Source organism: Trichechus manatus, unplaced genomic scaffold, assembly GCF_000243295.1.
Source record: "Trichechus manatus latirostris isolate Lorelei unplaced genomic scaffold, TriManLat1.0 scaffold00027, whole genome shotgun sequence".
Classification (NCBI taxonomy): Eukaryota; Metazoa; Chordata; class Mammalia; order Sirenia; family Trichechidae; genus Trichechus; species Trichechus manatus.
In genome coordinates this window covers 13,275,394-13,295,084 of record NW_004443963.1, presented here as the reverse complement: position 1 = coordinate 13,295,084, position 19,691 = coordinate 13,275,394, and the positions used below count along the sequence as shown (strand labels likewise).

General features: G+C 38.4%; 1 protein-coding gene across 1 annotated transcript in view; it reads right to left on the bottom strand.

Moving 5' to 3' along the window:
* Positions 1 to 319: 319 nt before the first annotated feature.
* HMGXB4 (HMG-box containing 4) overlaps positions 320 to 19,691 on the bottom strand; it is a 48,626-nt gene continuing 29,254 nt past the window's right edge. The window contains exons 6-11 of the mRNA XM_004373805.2: positions 16,281 to 16,362; positions 15,150 to 15,214; positions 13,870 to 13,975; positions 10,948 to 11,117; positions 4,248 to 4,370; positions 320 to 3,772 (exon numbers count right to left, since the gene is read on the bottom strand). Coding sequence (XP_004373862.1) covers positions 3,728 to 3,772; positions 4,248 to 4,370; positions 10,948 to 11,117; positions 13,870 to 13,975; positions 15,150 to 15,214; positions 16,281 to 16,362 — 591 coding nt within the window. The 3' untranslated portion in view covers positions 320 to 3,727. The remainder of the gene's footprint in view (positions 3,773 to 4,247; positions 4,371 to 10,947; positions 11,118 to 13,869; positions 13,976 to 15,149; positions 15,215 to 16,280; positions 16,363 to 19,691) is intronic.

The following is a 19,691-nucleotide window of genomic DNA, read 5'->3' as shown; positions in this document are numbered from 1 at the left end:
AGATGATTACAACATATATATATAGGATGCAGGCCACACCCTCGGGGAAACTAACCTAACAACTGACTGGCTGATCACATCAGATCACATCATGGAGGTGATTACATTGTATCACAAAATGGAGGATAATTACATCATTACATAACTGCCAAACCACTGAGAATCATGGCCCAGCCAAGTGTACACACAACCTTAACCACCACACCTGCCTATCTTGGGTTCGTCAGCCTCTTCGTCAGCCTCTGCAGCTACGAATCAGGAGAAGCCTCCAGTCTGATGCCTGACCCACGCACAGACTTGGGACTTGCTAGCTTCACTGGTTTTGCTTCTCTAGAGAACTCAGCCTAAGACAGCTGTTAAAACAGAAATGGATGTATGTGAATTTTGTGAACACAGTACCATAGATAGGAATGTGAATGGCAAACATTAAGTGTAGTACAAAACTGATTAAAACTATGTTTTAAAAGTGTGCTAACAAGGAACACACTCATTTAGTAAAAAGTTGTCTCAATTTAATTTTCCCTTTTATGTGTATTAGCAACATTAATATCAAATACCTTCCTGAGGGTAAAAATGGTTATATCCCTTAAGACTGACATACTGCATAGATGTAATGTGATCTATTATATTCTTTAAGCACTTTTCTAATCACATTTGCTCAGTACTATAGATAATTGAGAAAGATCCTAATGAATTATATACGTAATTTAAATTTGAAAGTGTCAGCTTAGGGTAGAAAGAGCCTAGGCTTTGGGGTTAGCTGTATCATTGTTCTTATTTTGGCTCTGACGTTTACTAGCTGCGTGCACTTAGGAAAAGTACTTTCTGCATCTGTTTCCTCATCTGTAAAGGGGGGTAATGCACCTCATAGGGCTTTCAGTAGGATTAAATGAGATAAAGTATGCAAATCACTCTCTCTATAAGTCATTCAGCTATATGGTAGTCTCTTGCTGTCTCTCCATAAGATAGCCTTTTAATCAATATATGAAATCACTATTTATGTCTTTTAACACCTTTTGTTTGCATTGAAAATTTTATCTTGAAAGCTCAAATCTCCATATACTTAATGTTCATAATATTACTCAACATTCATTTCATGCTGGCTGGCTGCAGGCTTGGAGACAGACAGGTGATGTTAAACTATTTTATGGATGGAATTTGGAAACTTATGAAGATTAAGTGATTTATTCAACATCACTAAGTCCGGATGGTGCTGAAACAGCATGAAATATATCATTTATAATGCATGATTCAGATGCAGTCACCTCTTACGTAAGATTGGTGGATATTTTCTTGATTTAGGTTAACACTGTAACATACTTACAGTTTCATTTGCCAATGAATACAGCCACAGTTCTCAGATTCACTGGATTTGCCATTTGCAGGAAAGAGAAAAGAAGAAGCTCCATAACTCAAAAATTAGAAACAGAGCAAGGTATATGTTAGGAATATGGGTAAGATTAGAAACTTGACCTCTGATGTCTTTTTTTAATAGAAAAGTATGGTAGTACATAATGTGAAAAATGGAGGTTTTATGAGTTTGTAGTTTACTTTAGTTAGCAGCAGGGAAAAGATAGCTGAGACTGGACTACAAATATTAAAAATGTGATTTTTAATAATATAAGTACAAAATTTTATTTCTTTATACAACTGTAATGGGATTTGGATCAAACTACTAGTATTTAAAAAACAAAAATAAAACAATGATATAAAAACTGCAAGAAGGTCTGAATCCAAAGTTTTTTCTCTAATAGTACCAAATACCACAAGGTACAGATTATTATACAAATGTGTACAAATTTTAAATACAAATACAATAGGGTTGGGTTTCAAAAGAAAACAAACAAACAGAAAGCAGGTCCTCATCAGGATTTCATGAAAGTATACAAATGACAATGGTAGGATTGATTTCTTCCTGTACTAACCCATGTCTTCAAGGCCTCTCCTTGAATACCCTGTGTCAAACAGGAAGCTTCCATGGCTACAGATGAGGTGTGGTATGAGGGTCGAATCCAAGAAATTAAGCCAAGATTTCTGCTCTTCTTGATTTTGGTTTCCAAACGTTTTCTGATTCCTCCTTTGTTTCCCAGGTTAAATCTCAAAACTGCTCTGAGCTGAGAAAGGCAGTCAGCAGCCAGAATACCTTTAAGAAACAGCCCTGTGACAACACTGCTGGGGGGAAGTGGGAGGAATTAAATAGGATGCAGACTAGCTGCACTGTCCCCAAGGACTTACTTTAATGCCGCAGTGCTCCATCTAAGCGAGGGGAAAAAAACACAGTTACCTCAGAGCTAGGTTTTGGCAGGTAATCTCAAACCAAATTTAAAAACAACCCTGAAGTGCTCAACTGTCTTCTCTCCAACTGGGAAGCAAAAGTCTGGTTCTTTGGAAATTAGGGTGGCTGGGAATGGTACCATTCCTTTTTATTTCACTTTTTTGACATTATCAAAGGCCATGAAGGTCTTTATAAAGAATTAGAATTCTAACATAATGATTCCTTTTTGAGGCAGAATGCCTTAAAATGTAGATGATTTGGAGTTTTCAGAGCAGACCAGAGGAAGAAAGGAAGGAACAAATGACAAATCTGTATCTTCCACATGCTGCTGCTGGTGGACACTTTTGTTATTAAATTATATATACAGAAATTTACAGGATAAATTAAAATCTAAGAGATTTTAAAGAGTTAAATACACATAATTAAAACACATTCACACGCGCACATAAATAAACCTCCGTGAAAATTGAGTGCTCTTTTTGCAATTCACTTATGTGTGGAATACACAACACTGTATCTGCCCGCCAGGGGAAACAGTAAGATGAACCCAAGAATCTTGCAGGGCAAAGTTTATCTTCCACAACCACCAAGCAACCAAGCAGCAGAATTTGTGAGAACTCAATGGCTAACTTAATGCTGCCCATGAAAGATACCAGCTCTTAGTTTTGCAGATAAAAATATTCTGGGTTAGCTCAGAATATACGCAGTTCAATAGGTGGCACTGGCAGCATTGCCCTCTCTGAGGATTTGATACTGCCAGGGCTCCCATAACTCCTTGGCCTCTGTTGAGGCTGCCAAAGGTACCAATGATTACAATGAATTTTGAGACATGGATACATATGAAGTAAGATTTGGGATGAACTTCCTACTCAGTTCTCCTAAGCCATCTCAATAACCACAAGATGGGAACGATTTTTATCACCTTTCACCTAGATCACTTCAAGTTGAAAGGCTTTGTACTTTCAGTCAATTGGCATCTTCCCATAACTTTCTTTCCTATTAGATTTCAGACAATAAGACAGGTAAGGCAAATGGTCAGTGATGGGTCTGGAGGTACAACTGACTTTGGAAAAAAATCACATTTTAGCTGTCCATAAAGAGATGCACTTGGCACTCAGAACAAGCCCCCAGCCCTCAAGTTACATTGATTTTTAAGGCAGATTTATCCACCACAGGAGAAAAAAGAATTCTAAGCCAATTCATTCCAAAGTTTACTCTTGGCTAAACCTTTGCCATTTCGTAAAATTATTAAAAGCAAAGTAGTTAAAGTCCTATGTATATATTGTACATTTTACATATATATATATATGTGTGTGTGTGTGTGTGTGTGTGTATATACATATATAAAAATTTAAAACCTACACCGAGGCCAGTGAAGGAGTTTGGAACAGTCACATATACACAAACCAGCAATGGAGTAGGATTAGGTTTCTGTCCCAGGATTCTTTGCTGTCAGAGTCCAGGCATGATGTAAGCAATGTTGTCTAGTGTGTTTGACTGTAAAACAAGGAAAAAAGGTTCAGCTGAATAGTACTTTACCTTGATTCCCTAAGAAATGTTTCTTTTTTCAAGTAAGAGGGATGAGGAAGAAAAGCCAGAGTTAGAGAAAACAGGGTGAGAATGAAGATGGCATCTTGTTGTCTGTTATGCTGCGAGTTTTCTGCTAGTTTCCCCCATTAATCCTAGTGAGTAGAAAAACAAATAGGAAACGTGGGAGTTGCCGTATCTCAAGGGCTAGAATGTTTATTTTGGGAAATGGCATGTTTCCATGCTTCGCTGAAAGCATGGCATGCATCTTCTAACAATACAGTATCATGTTAGTATCATGTTCTGTGGGAGTGCTATATGCCATGAAGCCTTTTGAGCCTGTGAGCCTTATAAGCCTTATAAGCCTGTGCCTGACAGCTGTCACTAAGCCAGGGTTCTTCTGGTTCCCGTGGGGTCTGGCCCAAAAAATCCAAGGAAAACTCACCAAGACCTGTTTGGGACAGCCATTCAATTCAGGTAGTTGTGTGGTCAGACATGCCAAGGGGCCAAGTGCACAGATAATGGAATCCAGAAGCACTGACAGACTGCCAGACACAGCCACCATTCCCTGGAGAGCATTAAAAGAGAGAGACTGTAACCTGAATCACACTCTGGTGCTCCCTCCCATGTTCTGGTTGATTTTCTCACATGGTTCTTTAAATCCTGGGCAGTTCTACTCACACAACACAAAACTTGAAGTGGAAATGGAAGGTATCTATTCTGATGACTCTGTTATTTAAAAAGAAAATGTTTACAATACATTCTCAGGTTTCCTTTCTATATTCCTAACCCATCTTACCCCCTGTGTGACCTTGGGAAGTCATTTAACATCTCTCTCCTTAATAAGAATAGTTTAAAAAAAAAAAAAAAGCCTTACTTACCCCTGAGAGCTGTTGGGAAGATTTGTGGAGATCATGTATGCAAAAGTATGTAGGCTCTATAAATATACCTCAAATTTGATTACTATGAGAAACTTATAGCTCTGCACATTCACATTTAATATAAATACACTTTTCCACTTATGTGGCTTTTGATAACTGATGACACCATTTTTCTGGGTTTGGTTCCTCACTCTCCAAAGGGAGTGACTTTGATGCATTTCAAAATTTAATATCTTGAGTGCTTCATATTGTCTATATTGTTGTGATTCCCACAAAGAGATAACAAATAAGATTGCCTGATGCAAATATGGCTGTCTAGCTCTTGTATAATGTTTTGACTAGAACCACTGTGAGGACGTCATCTTGGGAAGCAGCATAGCAGAGTTAAGAGATTGAGCTCTGGACTCAAGCCTGCCTATATCCAGATCCTGACTCCATCATTTATTGCTTTTGTAACTGGGCAAGAGGCTTACTGTTCTGTGCCTGTAACACAGAGTATTAATAGTACCTATATCAGAGCAGATTAAGTGAGATAATAAAGGATGTTGGATGCTGCCTTGTATGTAGTTAAGTGCTCAAGAAATATCAGCAATTATTACTGTTATTAGCAAAATATTTATCTATAAAACTGCAATTTTTGGCTGCCGGCTGGTTCTCTCCTCTGGGATATTTCTCAATCTTACTATGCTATAAAGAGAAATAACCTTCATCCAAATCCACTTCTCCTCCTAGCACCTATTTCTCTGCTAAAGTCACCACCATTCATATGGCTATCCAGTTTCAAGACCTCAGCCATTGTTGACTCTTTCTTTCCCTCTTCCTCCTTGTCTACTATCTTTCCTCTATACCTTCAAGGGAGGCAGTACATATAGCAAAGGGTTAAGAGCATGGAACTTAAAGTCACACGACCAAATTCAAGTCCCTGCTTCAACAGTTAGTCTGAACTCTAGTGCAAGTTACTTAACCTCTTCAAGCCTCTGTGTTTTCTTCTGTAAAATACTAAACCAAAATGAAACCCGTTGCCGTCCAGTTGATTCCGACTCACAGCGATCCCAAAGGATAGAGTAGAACTGCCCCACAGAGTTTCCAAGGAGCAGCTGGTGGATTCGAATTACCAACCTGGTTAGCAGCCAAGCTCTTAACCACAGGGCTCCTTTTGTAAAATAGGGAGATCAAAAATTCTGCCTCACAAGCTACAGTGTGAATTAAATGAAACAACTCATATAAAGCACTAGGAACCAAAGCTGGCTGAGTAAGTATTTGATGTTAGCAATTATTAATGTTATTCCATTACCTTTGCCCTATAGTTAATTATAGCTAATATTTTATGTCTGACTCTCCTAATAGAGTGTATGTTCCCTCAGGGAAGGAACAATGTATTCCTTTTTATATCCTCCCAATAACTACTGGTGGTCTGCATATAGTAAGCTCTCAATAAGCATTTATTGAATTAAATTCAGATCTTTGTCATGTCTAGACTATGGTTATAGCTTCTCCTCACTTCTGATCTCTTTTTACTTCCAATCTAAGAAGATACTATCAAAGAAAACCAAATGAGAGCACTAATCACACCCATCCCTACCTGCAGTTCCTAAGCAGAAAAGTATAAACACTTCAGGATGTCCATGAAAACCCTTTGCAATTTGGGCTCTACCTTAATTTTTAGCCCTTCTCCACTTCATGCACTGTATGTTCCAGTTCAGTAGGTTCATAATTTTAGCAGTAAAACCCTTTCTCAAATAAAAACCTTATGTAAAACCCCAATATATACAAGAGCTAAAAGATCTGGTTAAAATGGGGGTGGGGATCCAGAGCCCCACTGGGCCTCTATTAATCCTTCTTTGCAGAAGACACTGAGGTTGAGAAACAGACGTACACTGTTTTCTTAGCCTGGAGTGTCTCTCCACCATCTCCACAGGCCCAAATCCTACTTACACTTTGTAATGGTTAAGGTTGTGTGTCACCTTGGCTTGGCCATTATTCTCAGTGGTTTGGCAGTTATGATGTAGTCTGGCAGTCGTATGATGTTGTGATCACTTCCATGATGAGATCTGATATAATGTGATCACCTCCATGATGGGATCTGCTGTGAGTAGCCAATCAGCTGAAAGGGAGTTTTCTTGGATGTGTAGCCTACATCGAATACAAGCAGACATTCTGGCAAGGCTCATGGGCTTTTGCTCGCTCTGGATGCTGCAGCTGGCTCCTATTTGTCTCAACTCCAGTTCTTGGGACTTGAGCTAGAAGCTTACCTGTGGTCTTGCCTGCTGATCTTGGGATTCATTGATCTTAGCAGCCTGTGAGCAATAGCCCTGCTCTCTCACCTGCCGATCTTGGGTTCACCAGCCCCTGTGGCTATGTGAATCAGGAGAAGCCTCTATCCTGACCCACGGACTTGGGATGTTCCAGCCTCTACAACTGTGTGAGCCATTTCCTTGATATAAATCTCTATTTTTTTTAATGTTAGCTGTGTGTGTGTTTTTTTTTTAAACATATATATATTTTTATTATACTTTAGATGAAGGTTTACAGAACAAATAGTTTCTCATTAAACAATCAGAACATATATTGTTTTATGACATTGGTTAACAACCCCACGACATGTCAACACTCTCCCTTCTCTACCTTGGAGGACCCCTTTTTTTTTTTTGGGTGAAAATATACATAGCCAAAGTTACACCATTTCAAAAGTTTCTACATGTACAATTCAGTGACATCGATTATATTCTTCCAGTTGTGCTGCTATTTTCACTATCCTTTTCCAAATTATTCCATCACCACTATCTTCAACTCACTGCCCCCTAGGCTTCCCATCAAAACTTTTGAGTTGCTGTTATCAATTTGATCTCACAGAGATAATTCTTTTTTTCTGTACCTTAGATGAAGGTTTGTAGAACAAATACTTCCTCATTGAACAGTTAGTACACATATTGCCCTATGACAATGGTTAACCACCCCACAACATGTTAACATTGTCCCTTCTCAAACTTGGGTTCCCTGTCACCAGCTTTCCTGTCCCCTCCTGCCTTCTAGTCCTTGTCCCTGGACTGCTGTGCCACCTTTGTCCCGTTTTGTTTTATGAGGCCATCCAATCCCCAGCTGAACGGTGAACTTCGGGAGTGACTTCACCACTGAGCTAAAAGGGTGTCCAGGGGCCATACTCTCGGGGTTTCTCCAGTCTGTCAGGCCAGTAAATCTGGTCTTTTTTTTTTTGTGAGTTAGAATTTTGTTCTACATCCTTTTCCAGCTCTGTCCAGGACCCTCTATTATGATCCCGATCTCTATATTTATTTATACGTTTACTAGTTTTGCTTCTCTAGAGAACCCCGCCTAGGACACCCTTCAAGGTCCAGTTTGAATAACACCACCCTTTCACAACACCTCCTGATTTCTTCCTAAGTCTCTTTCTCTCCAACAGTCCTTTAACTACTTGAAGTAGTGCAGTACCACAGAATGAGAAGAGGGTTGGAAATAGGCAAGCTGGACTCTATTTTCAGCTTTCCCTACTGGCTGTGCAAACTTGGAGTAGTCACTTAATTTCCCTGGGCTTTTAGGTATTCAGTCTTTAAGTGAGCGAACTATATAAATCATTGTTCCCTAACGTGTGGTATACAATTTCAGGTGGTACATAGGTGAACACTAATTACTTTGATAGTTATATATCCATTTGATCTGTATTAGAAAAAATTTCCCTAGAATATCACACTTATACTAAGAATATTATTGTGCAAATGTGGGTAGATTTATTTAAATAAAAATATAAAATAAATAATAGTATAAGTGGTATGTGACAACTGCAAAATTGTGAAAATATATGCAAATCATTAAAGTCCAGAAAAAAGTAGAAGGGAATGGGAAGTGGCTGCTAATGGGTATGGGTTTTTTTTTGTGGGGGAGGGGTGGTGATGAAAAATGTTCTAGGACTAGATAGTGGTGATGGATCCACAACTCTGTGAATATACTATTGTTGTTAGGTGCTGCTGAGTTGGTTCCGACTCATAGCGACCCTATGTACCACAGACTGAAACACTGCCCAGTCTCACGCAATCCTCACAATGGTGGCTATGTTTGAGCCCACTGTTGCAGCCACTGCATCAATCCATCTCATTGAGGGTTTTCCTCTTTTTTGCTGACCTTATACTTTACCAAGCGTCTTAGTTATCTAGTGCTGCTATAACAGAAATACTACAAGTGGGTAACTTTCACAAACAGAAATTTATTCTCTCACAGTTTAAGAGGCTAGAAGTCCGAATTTAGGGGGCCAGCTCTAGGGGAAAGCTTTCTCTGTCGGCTCTGGGGGAAGGTCCTTGTCATCAATCTTCCCCTGGTCTAGTAGCTTCTCAACACAGGGACCCCAGGTCCAAAGAACATGCTCCACTCCAGGTTCTTCTTGGTATAAGGTTCCTCTCCTCGCTGCTCAATTCTCTTTTATTTCTCAAAAAAGACTGACTTGAGATACAACCTAATCCTGTAGATTGAGTCCTGCCTCATTAACATAACTGCCTCTAATTCTGCCTCCATTAACATCATAGAGGTTAGGATTTACAACACACAGGATAATTACATCGTATCACAAAATGGTGGACAACCATACAACACTGGGAACCATGGCCTTGCCAAGTTGACACACAATTCAATCCATAACACTAATCATGATGTCCTTCTTCAGGGATTGGTCCCCTCTTATAACATGTCCAAAGTAAATGAGACAAAGTCAAGCCATCTTCGCTTCTAAGGAGCATTCTCGCTGTACTTCTTCCAAGACAGGTTTGTTTGCTCTTCTGGCAGTCTGTGATATATTCCATATTTTTCACCAACACCGATTTGAAAGCACCAATTCTTCTTCAGTCTTCCTCATTCACTGCCCAGCTTTTGCATGCATATGAGGTTACTGAAAATACCATGGCTTGGGTCAGGCACACCTTAGTCCTCAAAGTGACATCTTTGCTTTTTAACACTTTAAAGGGATCTTTTGCAGCAGATCTGCCCAATGCAGTATGTTGTTTGATTTCTTGACTGCTGCTTCCACAGGCGTTGATGGTGGATCCAAGTAAAATGAAATCCTTGACAATGTCAATAAATTCTACACTTTAAAGGAGTGTATGGTATGTGAATCAATAAGGTGGTTATAAAAAAAAGTGGACTAGAGAATCTGTGAAGCTCTTTCTCATTTCTGGTTACTATATGTAAGTAACTCACTCACAGCAACTACTCACAGAAGCTTGCTTGTTTTAAATTGTTAAAAATATACATATTCTATTTTCCCAACTAGACTTTAAGTTTCCTGATCATAGGAATACTTTGCTATACAGATTTTCTATTCCCCCGAGTTCCTGGAGTAACGCCTACGTACTCAACAAATACTTGCTAAACTAAACAGAAGTATCAGAGAAATTTTGGTATATGGAAGATGCTTAAAATAAATCATTTTTACTTCTAGCTTTTTAGGAAACATAAGAATGACTAAATATGAAAAATAAATAAGAATCACAGGAGATAGAGCTTCATCTTTTGTGGCCTTTGGTATTTTATTTGTTGAGTAACTATTCCATTTCCACATAGAAGCAGGTGAATAGCTTAAAAATGGCTTTAGTAGGTTAGACTGATTTCTTTGCTGAAATGTTCTATTAGAACCCATTGGAAAGCTGAACTACCTCATTACTGAGTCAGCCACGGGGGCAATATGGTTAGAAATTGAATAGGGTAATAGAAATGGAACATGACAGCTTTGTAGGTTAAGTGATTTTGAAATTGAAGCTTAAAAGGACAAAAATTTCCTTAGGGCACATAGCACTGTATAACTCGAGTGCAGAGTGAGAAGAGCTTGCAAACGTCAACTCCCCTATTTGCTACCTATTTTCAAAGAAGTAGAGGAACTCTTAACTTCCTATATAATCTAATCTGTCTATTTGAAATCTTGCTGTAAATGCACAGCAAAGTTCAAACTCTTAGAAGTGATCAAACCTGCCATGGGATTTGTATTCATCTTTTCCATTGCATTTTTTTTTTTTAATAAAAATACAGGGTACTTTCTAATTTCTTTTGGTGCCAGTGTTTCAACAGGATGCTATTAGTGTAAACTTTGACAGCCAGTAGGTAGATCCCAAATCTCCAGATGTTTCTATTACCATCATTCTTCTTTATCACTGTATCTTGAGCACCTGGCATAACAGGTATAAAGTTGTTCAATGAATACAGTTGGGTGAGAGACTGAATACAAGTTACATAAGAAACTGGACTCATGCTGCTGACAGTTGTACTCACCTCAGTTTCCTGCAGGCGGTGTCCAATGAGGCTTAGGGACTCTCCCAACAGCTGAAGATGAGCAGCAACATCAATGGGCTCTGTCTCAGGGGCTTTGGCTGGTGAGGTTGGTAACAGTATGGTGCTGGGTGGGGACTTCTTTTGGGGTGACAGTACTCCTATAGAAGAAGCTGGGAACAGAGGGATAAAACAGAGAGATCAAATTTGCCTGCGGCCTTGACCACCACAAAAATGTTATGCCCGATTTTCCCTTTTTATGGGCTACACCAAGCATTGGTGAAACTATGGCTGGGGTGCCAAATCTGGTCCATGACTTTTTTTTTTTAATTTAAAGGTTATTGTGTTTTAGGTGAAAGGTTAAAGTGCAAATTAGTTTCTCATTCAAAAATTTTACAAATTTTTTTGTGAAACTGGTTGCAATACCCGCAATGTGTCACCACTTGACCCTTTCCCTTTACACCCAGGTTTCCTGTCCTTTCTTGCCTTTGCTTTTGGGCAGGTGTCGCCCATTTGGTCTCAGATACTTTACTGAACTAAGAAGCACGCTCTTCACATGTGTTATTGTTTGTCTTATAGGCCTGTCTAATCTTTGGCTGAAAGGTGGACTTCAGGACTGGCTTTAGTTTTGAGTTAGCAGGGTGTCTGGGGGCCATAGTGTTGGGGGTTCCTCAAGTCTCTGGCTGACCAATAAGTCTTGTCTTCGTGAATTTGAATTTTGTTTTACATTTTTCTCCTGCTTTGGCTGGGACCCTCTATTGTGATCCCTGCCAAAGCAGTTGGTGGTGGTAGCCAGGCACCATCTAGTTCTTCTGGGCTCACGCTGGTAGAAGCTGTGGTTCATGTGGTCCGTTAGTCCTTTGGACTAATATTTTCCTTGAGTCTTTGGTTTTCTTCATTCTCCTTAGCTCTGAATATGGTGGGACCAATAGATGTTTTAGATGGCCGCTTGCAAGCCTTTAAGACCCCAGACGCTACACACCAAAGTAGGATGTAGAATATTTTCTTTATGAACTATGTTATTCCAGTTGAACTAGATGTCCCCCAAGATCATGGTTCCCAGCCCTCAGCCCCAGTAACTCAGTCCCTCAAGGTGTTTGGATGTGTCTAGGAAGCTTCTATGGTTTTGCCTTGGTTAAGCTGTGCTGACTTCCCCTATATTGTGTGTTGTCTTTCCCTTCACCAAAATTAACACTTGTCTACTATCTAGTTAGTAATCTCCCTTGCCCATTCCTCCCTTCCCTCGTAACCATCAACGATTGTTTTTGTCTATGTGTAAACTTTTCCTGGGTTTTTATAATAGTGAACTCATAGAATATTTGCCCTTTTGTGATTGACTTATTTCCCTCAGCATAATGCCCTCCAGATTCATCCACATTATGTTTCACAGATTCATCATTGTTCTTTATCGTTGCATGGTATTCCATTGAGTGTATGTACCATAATTTGTTCATCCATTCATCTGCTGATGGGTGCTTAGGTTGTTTCCATCTTTCTGCTATTGTGAATAATAGTTCAATGAACATTTGTGTGCATGTATCTATTCATGTGATGGCTCTTATTTCTCTAGGATACATTCCTAGGAGTAGGACTGCTAGATTGTATGGTATTTCTATTTCTAGCTTTCTAAGGAGGCATCATATTGTTTCCATAGTGGTTGTACCATTTTACATTCCCACCAGCAGTGCACAAGAGTTCCAATCTCCCCACAACCTCTCCAACATTTGTTATTTTCTGTTTTTTTTTGATTAGAGCCGGTAATGTCAGCATGGGATGGTGTCTCATTGTAGTTTTGATTTGCATGTCTCTAATGGCTAACGGGGCAACTCTGCTGGTGTAGTAGTTAAGCGTTGGGCTGCTAAACAAAAGGTCGGCAGTTTGAATCCACCAGGCGTTCCCTGGAAATCCTATGGGGCAGTTCTACTCTGCCTCATAGGGTTGCTATGAGTCGGAATTGACTTGATGACAACGGGTTTGGTTTTTTTTCTTTCAATGGCTAACAATCACCAGCATTTCCTCATGTGTCTATTAGCCGTCTGAATGTCTTTTTTGGTGAAGTGTCTGTTCATATCCTTTGCCTATTTTTTAACTGGATTATTTGTCTTTTTGTTATTGAGGTGTTGAAGTATTCTATAAATTTTAGAGACTAGACCCTTGTTGGATATGTCACAGCCAAAAAATTTTTTACCAGTCTGTAGGTTCTCTTTTTGAGACGACTTTTGATGAGCCTAAGTGTTTATTTTTTAGGAGCTCCCAATTATCTAGTTTACCTTATGGTGTTTGTGCATTGTTAGTTTGTATTCTACTTATGTCATGTACGAGGGCCCCTAGCGTTGTCCTAATTTTTTCTTCCACAATCTTTATCGTTTTGGGTTTTATATTTAGGTCTTTGACCCATTTTGAATGTTTCTGTGTATGGTGTGAGGTATGGGTCCTGTTTCATTTTTTTTTTTACAGATGGACATCCAGTTTTGCCAACACCATTTGTTAAAAAGACTGTCTTTTCCCCATTTAATGGACTCTGGTCTTTTGTCAAAGATCAGCTGACCGTACGTGGATAGATGTGACCTCTTTCTGTATGGCTTGCAAGCTAAGAATGGGTTTATGTTTTTAAAGAGTTAAAGAACAAAAAAAAAAAAACCCTCCCCCCACCAAAAAAAAAAACAACATCAAAAAGAATGTAAGACAGATACTGTGTATGGCCCAAAAAGCCTAAAATATTTGCTTTACAGAAAAAGTTTGCTAATCTCTGATCTATGTTTTCTAAATTTGAACATCGTTTTTGCACCCTACAATATTCAGTAATAATACCTGGGTATCAAGATCTGCTTCTAATATAAGCTGCTCTCCCAATTTCCTAGTAAGGAAGCAATATTTACAGCACTCTAGGGAAAATTAAGAGCAGCAAGGGGACATGGTCACTACCTTTTATTTTCATGGAACCTTCTGAACTGGACGCTTTTCTTTTCACAGTTGTAGCTTCTGCTTTGTTCTGCTTGTGTTGCAGATATTGAGCTTTCTGCTTCCAAATCTGCAGTCAGATCAGGGTGAAATAAATTAAAAAGGACAAAATAGTAAGATAGAAGGCAGTCATGGAAAAACAGAAAGAAGAAAAGAAAGGGAATAGTGGAGGAGGGCAGACAGAGCGTTAACATTAACTTTTTAAGCTGAAGGTTACTGGGTAAGTTTCAGACAGTTATTACACTAATATCTTAGACAACTACAAACATTCATCAGTATTGACGGGATAATCGCAGTACTGATTTTTAGATCACTCCAGGGTTGAGCCCTGGTGGCGCAATGGTTAAGTGCTCAGCTGCTAACCAAAAGGTTAGCAGTTCAAACCCACCCAGCAGCTGCATGGGAGAAAGACCAGGCAATCTGTTCCTGTAAAGATTACAGCCTACCAAACCCTGTGGAGCAGTTCTACTCCATCACATGGGGTCGCTACGAGTCGACCCCCTGTGATAGAGCAGAACAGGGGTGAAATGTAAAATCATGGAGTAAACATCTGGCTCAATATAAATACTTCCTCTAGCCTGCTGGTTTGCAGGGTAAAGATGACATGGAAAACAGTAACTAAGGATAATCTACCTGGGTGAAACGTATTTTAGTTGTCTGACCCAGATGAGCTGTTCCTGAAAGCAAAATGGTAATTCTAATTCCTAGACTATAATTCTAGTTCCATATAATCCAATTGGAAAGTGACTGTAAATGATTCAGATATGACTATTTATTATTGTCTTGCTAGCTTCTTGATAGTAGGTACATTATGTATTAATGGTTATGAGGATGATGACCTGGATCCTAGTTCTACCGAGTAAACTCATTAACATGGTTTCGTCTGTGGTGACTATTAAGTGAATGACTCTCTGCAGTTCTCAGACTACAGCTTTTGTATTAGAGGGTTCTGATTTTGGACTCTCTTTTAACATTTTAATTACTGCCCAAGTTAGATCATCTTTTGCCTCAAATGTAAGGTTGTTAGAAAAAAAAATTAGACAAGGTTAGAAAAGACAGCATCTCTGCAGCTAAGTCTTTGCCCAAGGTAAACTGGCACTAACACATTGCCCTTGGCCAAACAATTTTCATTTGCCATTTTTTTCCACTATTTTCAGTATTATCTGGCTAGATGGTCTACAGGAGAATTACACATTTTGGAGGTACAAACAATGGAAAAAGTGTTGGTAAGAAGGTGTACTTACCAGTTTGTCCTTTTCTGGTAATTGCTTCCACACCTCAGCCAATTTTTTACTAAGTTCCCCAAAATCTGGCATAAAAGAGTAAAAAACCCAATATAGTAAAGGGTTAACTATCAACAAAACATGACTGATGAGAGCAAAGGCTGGAAAAAGGTTCTTGAAGATCATACTTAAATATCAAAAGAGTCTTTCAGAAAAACCAATCCAAACCAAACCCCTATCACTTTTCTTCTGATTCTTGTCTATCTGAAAGGGGCTGTTTTGGAGATCATAAGATAGGTCCAAATTCTCACATCTACTCTCTAGGGATCTATTCCTCACAAATCTTTCTGGTGTCCTCTAATCTGCTTCCACAATAGACGGCTTATCAATTTAGGTTAAAGACAACACGTTTGGTAGAAATTGGTAAAAGTAAAGATGTTAAGCTTGTACCAAATTTCTGAGAGATTAGAACCAAAGAATTTCCCTACACCAGCTTGGAAGCAATCCTTCAGATGTGTAGTAATATTACCCCACTTCCATTAGTATAATGATTTTATGCTTTACAAAGCACATTCACATCTCCTATGATATTTCATGTGTACTTCACAACAACCTTGTAGAGTGGCTAGGGCAGCTATTTTACACATTACACAAATGACACGTGTAGAAGTTAAGTGACTGTCCAAGGTCTCTAGTGTAGTGTTTTTCTCACTTAACTAGCTTTGAATAGAGATAAATATGAATAATATAAGTTATCTCGGCTATAACTCTACATCAAGGACAGCTTAAGAAAAAGGTCAAATGTAGAATCATGGAAAATAACACCAACAAACATGATCATATAAAGGTATTTATACATAACAGCATATTTATGCATATTTATGTATGAACTGTCCTTCATAAAATTGAGTTTTTTATATGTACCTTTCCCATTTTATCAGTTTAAGAGCTATAAAGAGAAAGCTTTTCTCTTTTAGGATGGGGTAAACAGGCAAAAATACACAGCAACTTACAGAACTGAGGAAAGCAATGAGGTTTGTATTCTTTTAATACCAAGCGAAGAAGTTGCCTGCTGACTTACTGATTTAATTGCACTGCTCTCAGAGAGACAAATGAGAAGTACAAAAGGCAAAAGATCAGAAATGTCCTTACCTATACCTGGGTGATCAGCCACAATGGTTACGCGATATTCTTTACAAAACACCTGGTAGGCCGACATGTTCTTCTTTTTTGGCTAGAGCCACGTAGAAAATAGAACAGGGTAAGACTTCATTAGAACATGAGTTTAGCAACCTTGAATCTATGGTAACAAAATAGAAAGGATACTGATACTTTTTCATCAAGGGAAAGAATTCCAAACCACTAACCAGCTCTCTTAAACTGAATAACTAATTTTTAATCCATATTATTTATCACTCAAGAGATGAATGTCAGTTTTACTTTTAGACAGTAAAAACTGCACGCTAAATTACTTTTAGATTTTTTGGGTTGTTGCAGCCACATAATTATCAAGTCATGATTTGGTCATATTGTAAAGTCATTCATTCTTCCTACATACAATCCTGTGTTAGTATTTCTTTTAGACCTAAGTGCTAAGATCTTTGCCTCTCCTAGAGTATCTACTTTTTTTCATCTTTGAAAATAAGAAACCACAATAAGAACCACAAAACTGGTATTTCCATTTAAACTTTGCTGCCAGAAAGCCAGGAGCTAAATCTGTGTTCTTTTTGTTTCCTTGGTTTAATTTCTAATCTTATAACTCCTCTGATCCTGTTCTATTTCCACTTGTAGTTTACCATTATTTTATTATTCACATTCTTGTGGTTCAAGGTAGGAAATAAATAACTGAAGACAATTCTTGGGTAGGACTTCAACAAACTGTTCTGTGTTCCTTGAAGCATGTTTGTTCTTCACTGTATTATGACAAATTCCAAAAGCAAAGCATAATTTCTGAGCAACAAAATCATATGCTTTTTAGGCCAGTTCAATGAGGGATATATAAAATAGATTATACTACTATGCATTCCATTTTACAACTATACATAGATTGAGGAAAAAAAGTTAGTTTTCCTGCTTGGAAAGGGGCATTACATTTCATTTGTCTGAGCCTCTCACTTTGCATATGAGAAAAAAGAAACTTAGAAAGATAGTGACATGCCTAGGGTCTGACAACTAAGCTATTTGTAATATCAGCAAGACTACAATCCAAGTAGGCTGACTTCCAGGGCTATGCATTATGCTATCTTTACACAGGGCCAGAGAAAGAAAATATGTCACTTTCTTACAGAAAAAGTTACTGTTAAAACAAAAAAAAAAAAGATGTTTTACCATTTTATAATCTATATCTGATAAACTGAGATTTTTTCAGTATGGCTTTCCTTAAAAACTCATCTGGAAGCATCAAAATATGATGATCACAGACAGCAGACACTTGTTATTTTTGGTGAGGGGAAAGGCAATACTCAACATGGGTGAAATCTGCACAACTCGTCCAAGGTAAATGAAGACACTAAAGCATACGCAAGAATAAGGGACAATTTTGGTAAATGCTATAACATACGATTTTGTAATAATAAGCAAAAAAATTTGTGTGTGGTTACACAGGTAGATATGTATGCATATATGTGTACAAGAAGGCACATGTGAGTATATATGTGTACATGTATAGGTGTATCTGTAGGCATATGCATATATATGTTTATGTGCACTGCATATATATATATTCATATATATAATAAACCACATGGGGGCAGAGTTACAGATACTTCCTAGACATAAACAAACACCTCATGGGACTGGTTTATTGGGTTTGAAGTCCTGAGACCATAGTTTTGTGGGACAACTTGGTCAGCTGGCATAACATAGTTCATAAAGATAATGTTCTACATCATAGTTCGGTGAGTAGCGTCTGGGATCTCAAAAGCTTGTGAGCGGCCACCTAAGATACAACTATTGGTCTCTACTCATCTGGAACAAAAAAGAATGAAGGAAACCAAAGACTCAAAGAAGAAACTAATCCACAGGACTAATAGCCCACATGAACATGAACCATGGCCTCATATAGCCTGAGACCAGAAGAACTAGATGCTACCTGGCTACCACTACCAACTGTTCTGACCAAGGACACAACAGAAGGTCCCAGATAGAAAGGGAGAAAAATGTAGAACAAATCTCAAATTCCTAAAAAAAAGGCCAGGTTTACTGGATTGATAGAGACTAGCGGAAACTCTGAGACTACCGCCTTTGAATTTACAGCTGAAGCCATTCCCCTGGTGGTCACCTTTTGTTGAAATAACAGATTGGCTTATAAAATAAAGTTATGACCCATGAATACTGTGCTTCCTTAAGTTATCAAATATATGAGACCAAACAGTCAACATTTACCCGAATACAAAGATGAGAAACGAAGGAGGGGCAGGAAAGCTAGATTAACGGAAACAGAACAAACATAATGGAAATAATAAGAATGTTGACATGTTGTGAAAAATGTAATCAATGTCATGCAACAATCTGTATAGAAATTGCTAAATGGGAACCTAATTTGCTATGTAAACTTTTGCCTAAAACTCAATAAAATATTATAAAAAAGAAAAGAAAAAGAAAGGAGCAGGTATTTGTTTCTCCCTCTAACACAGTAAGAGGGATTAATTGAGAAAGACAAAGAGCTTTTCTGATGTTTCACGAGGTACCAAGCAAAAAGATTTCTGGAATTTCAATTAGGTCAAGAACGAAATTCATTTTCATGATACTGCCACACCATTTGCGTCTTAGTTGTCTAGTGTTGCTATAACAGAAATACCACAAGTGGATGGCTTTAACAAACAGAAATTTATTCTCTTGTTGTTGCTGTTAGGAGTCGAGTCGGTTCTGACTCATAGCGACCCCATGTACAACAGAATGAAAAACTGCCCAGTCCTGCACCATCTTCACAATCCTTGTTATGCTTGAGCCCATTGTTGCAGCCACTGTGTCATTTCATCTGAGTCTTACACTTCTTCGCTGACCCTCTACTTTACCAAGCATGATGTCCTTCTCCAGGGACTATAATCCCTTCTGTTAACATGTCCAAAGTATGTGAGACGTAGTCTCGTCATCCTTGCTTCTAAGGAGCATCCTGGCTGTACTTCTAAGACAAATTTGTATGTCCTTTTGGCAGTCCTTGGTATATTCAATATTCTTCACCAACACCACAATTTAAAGGCGTCAATTCTTTTTCGGTCTTCATTATTCAGCATCCAGCTTTCACATGCATATGAGGTGACTGAAAACACCACGGCTTGGGTCAGAGCACTTTAGTCTTCAAGGTGACATCTTTGCTTTTTTAACACTTTAAAGAGGTCTTTTGCAGCAGATTTGCTCGAAGCAATGCATCTTTGATTTCTTGACTGCTGCTTGAATGGGTGCTGACTGTGGATCCAAGTAAAATAAAATCCTTGACAACTTCAGTATTTTCTACATTTATCATGATGTTGCTTATTGGTCCAGTTGTGAGGATTTTTTTTTTTTGGCCTTTTATTATTATTTTTTTTATTGTACTTCAGGTGAAGGCTTACAGAACAAATA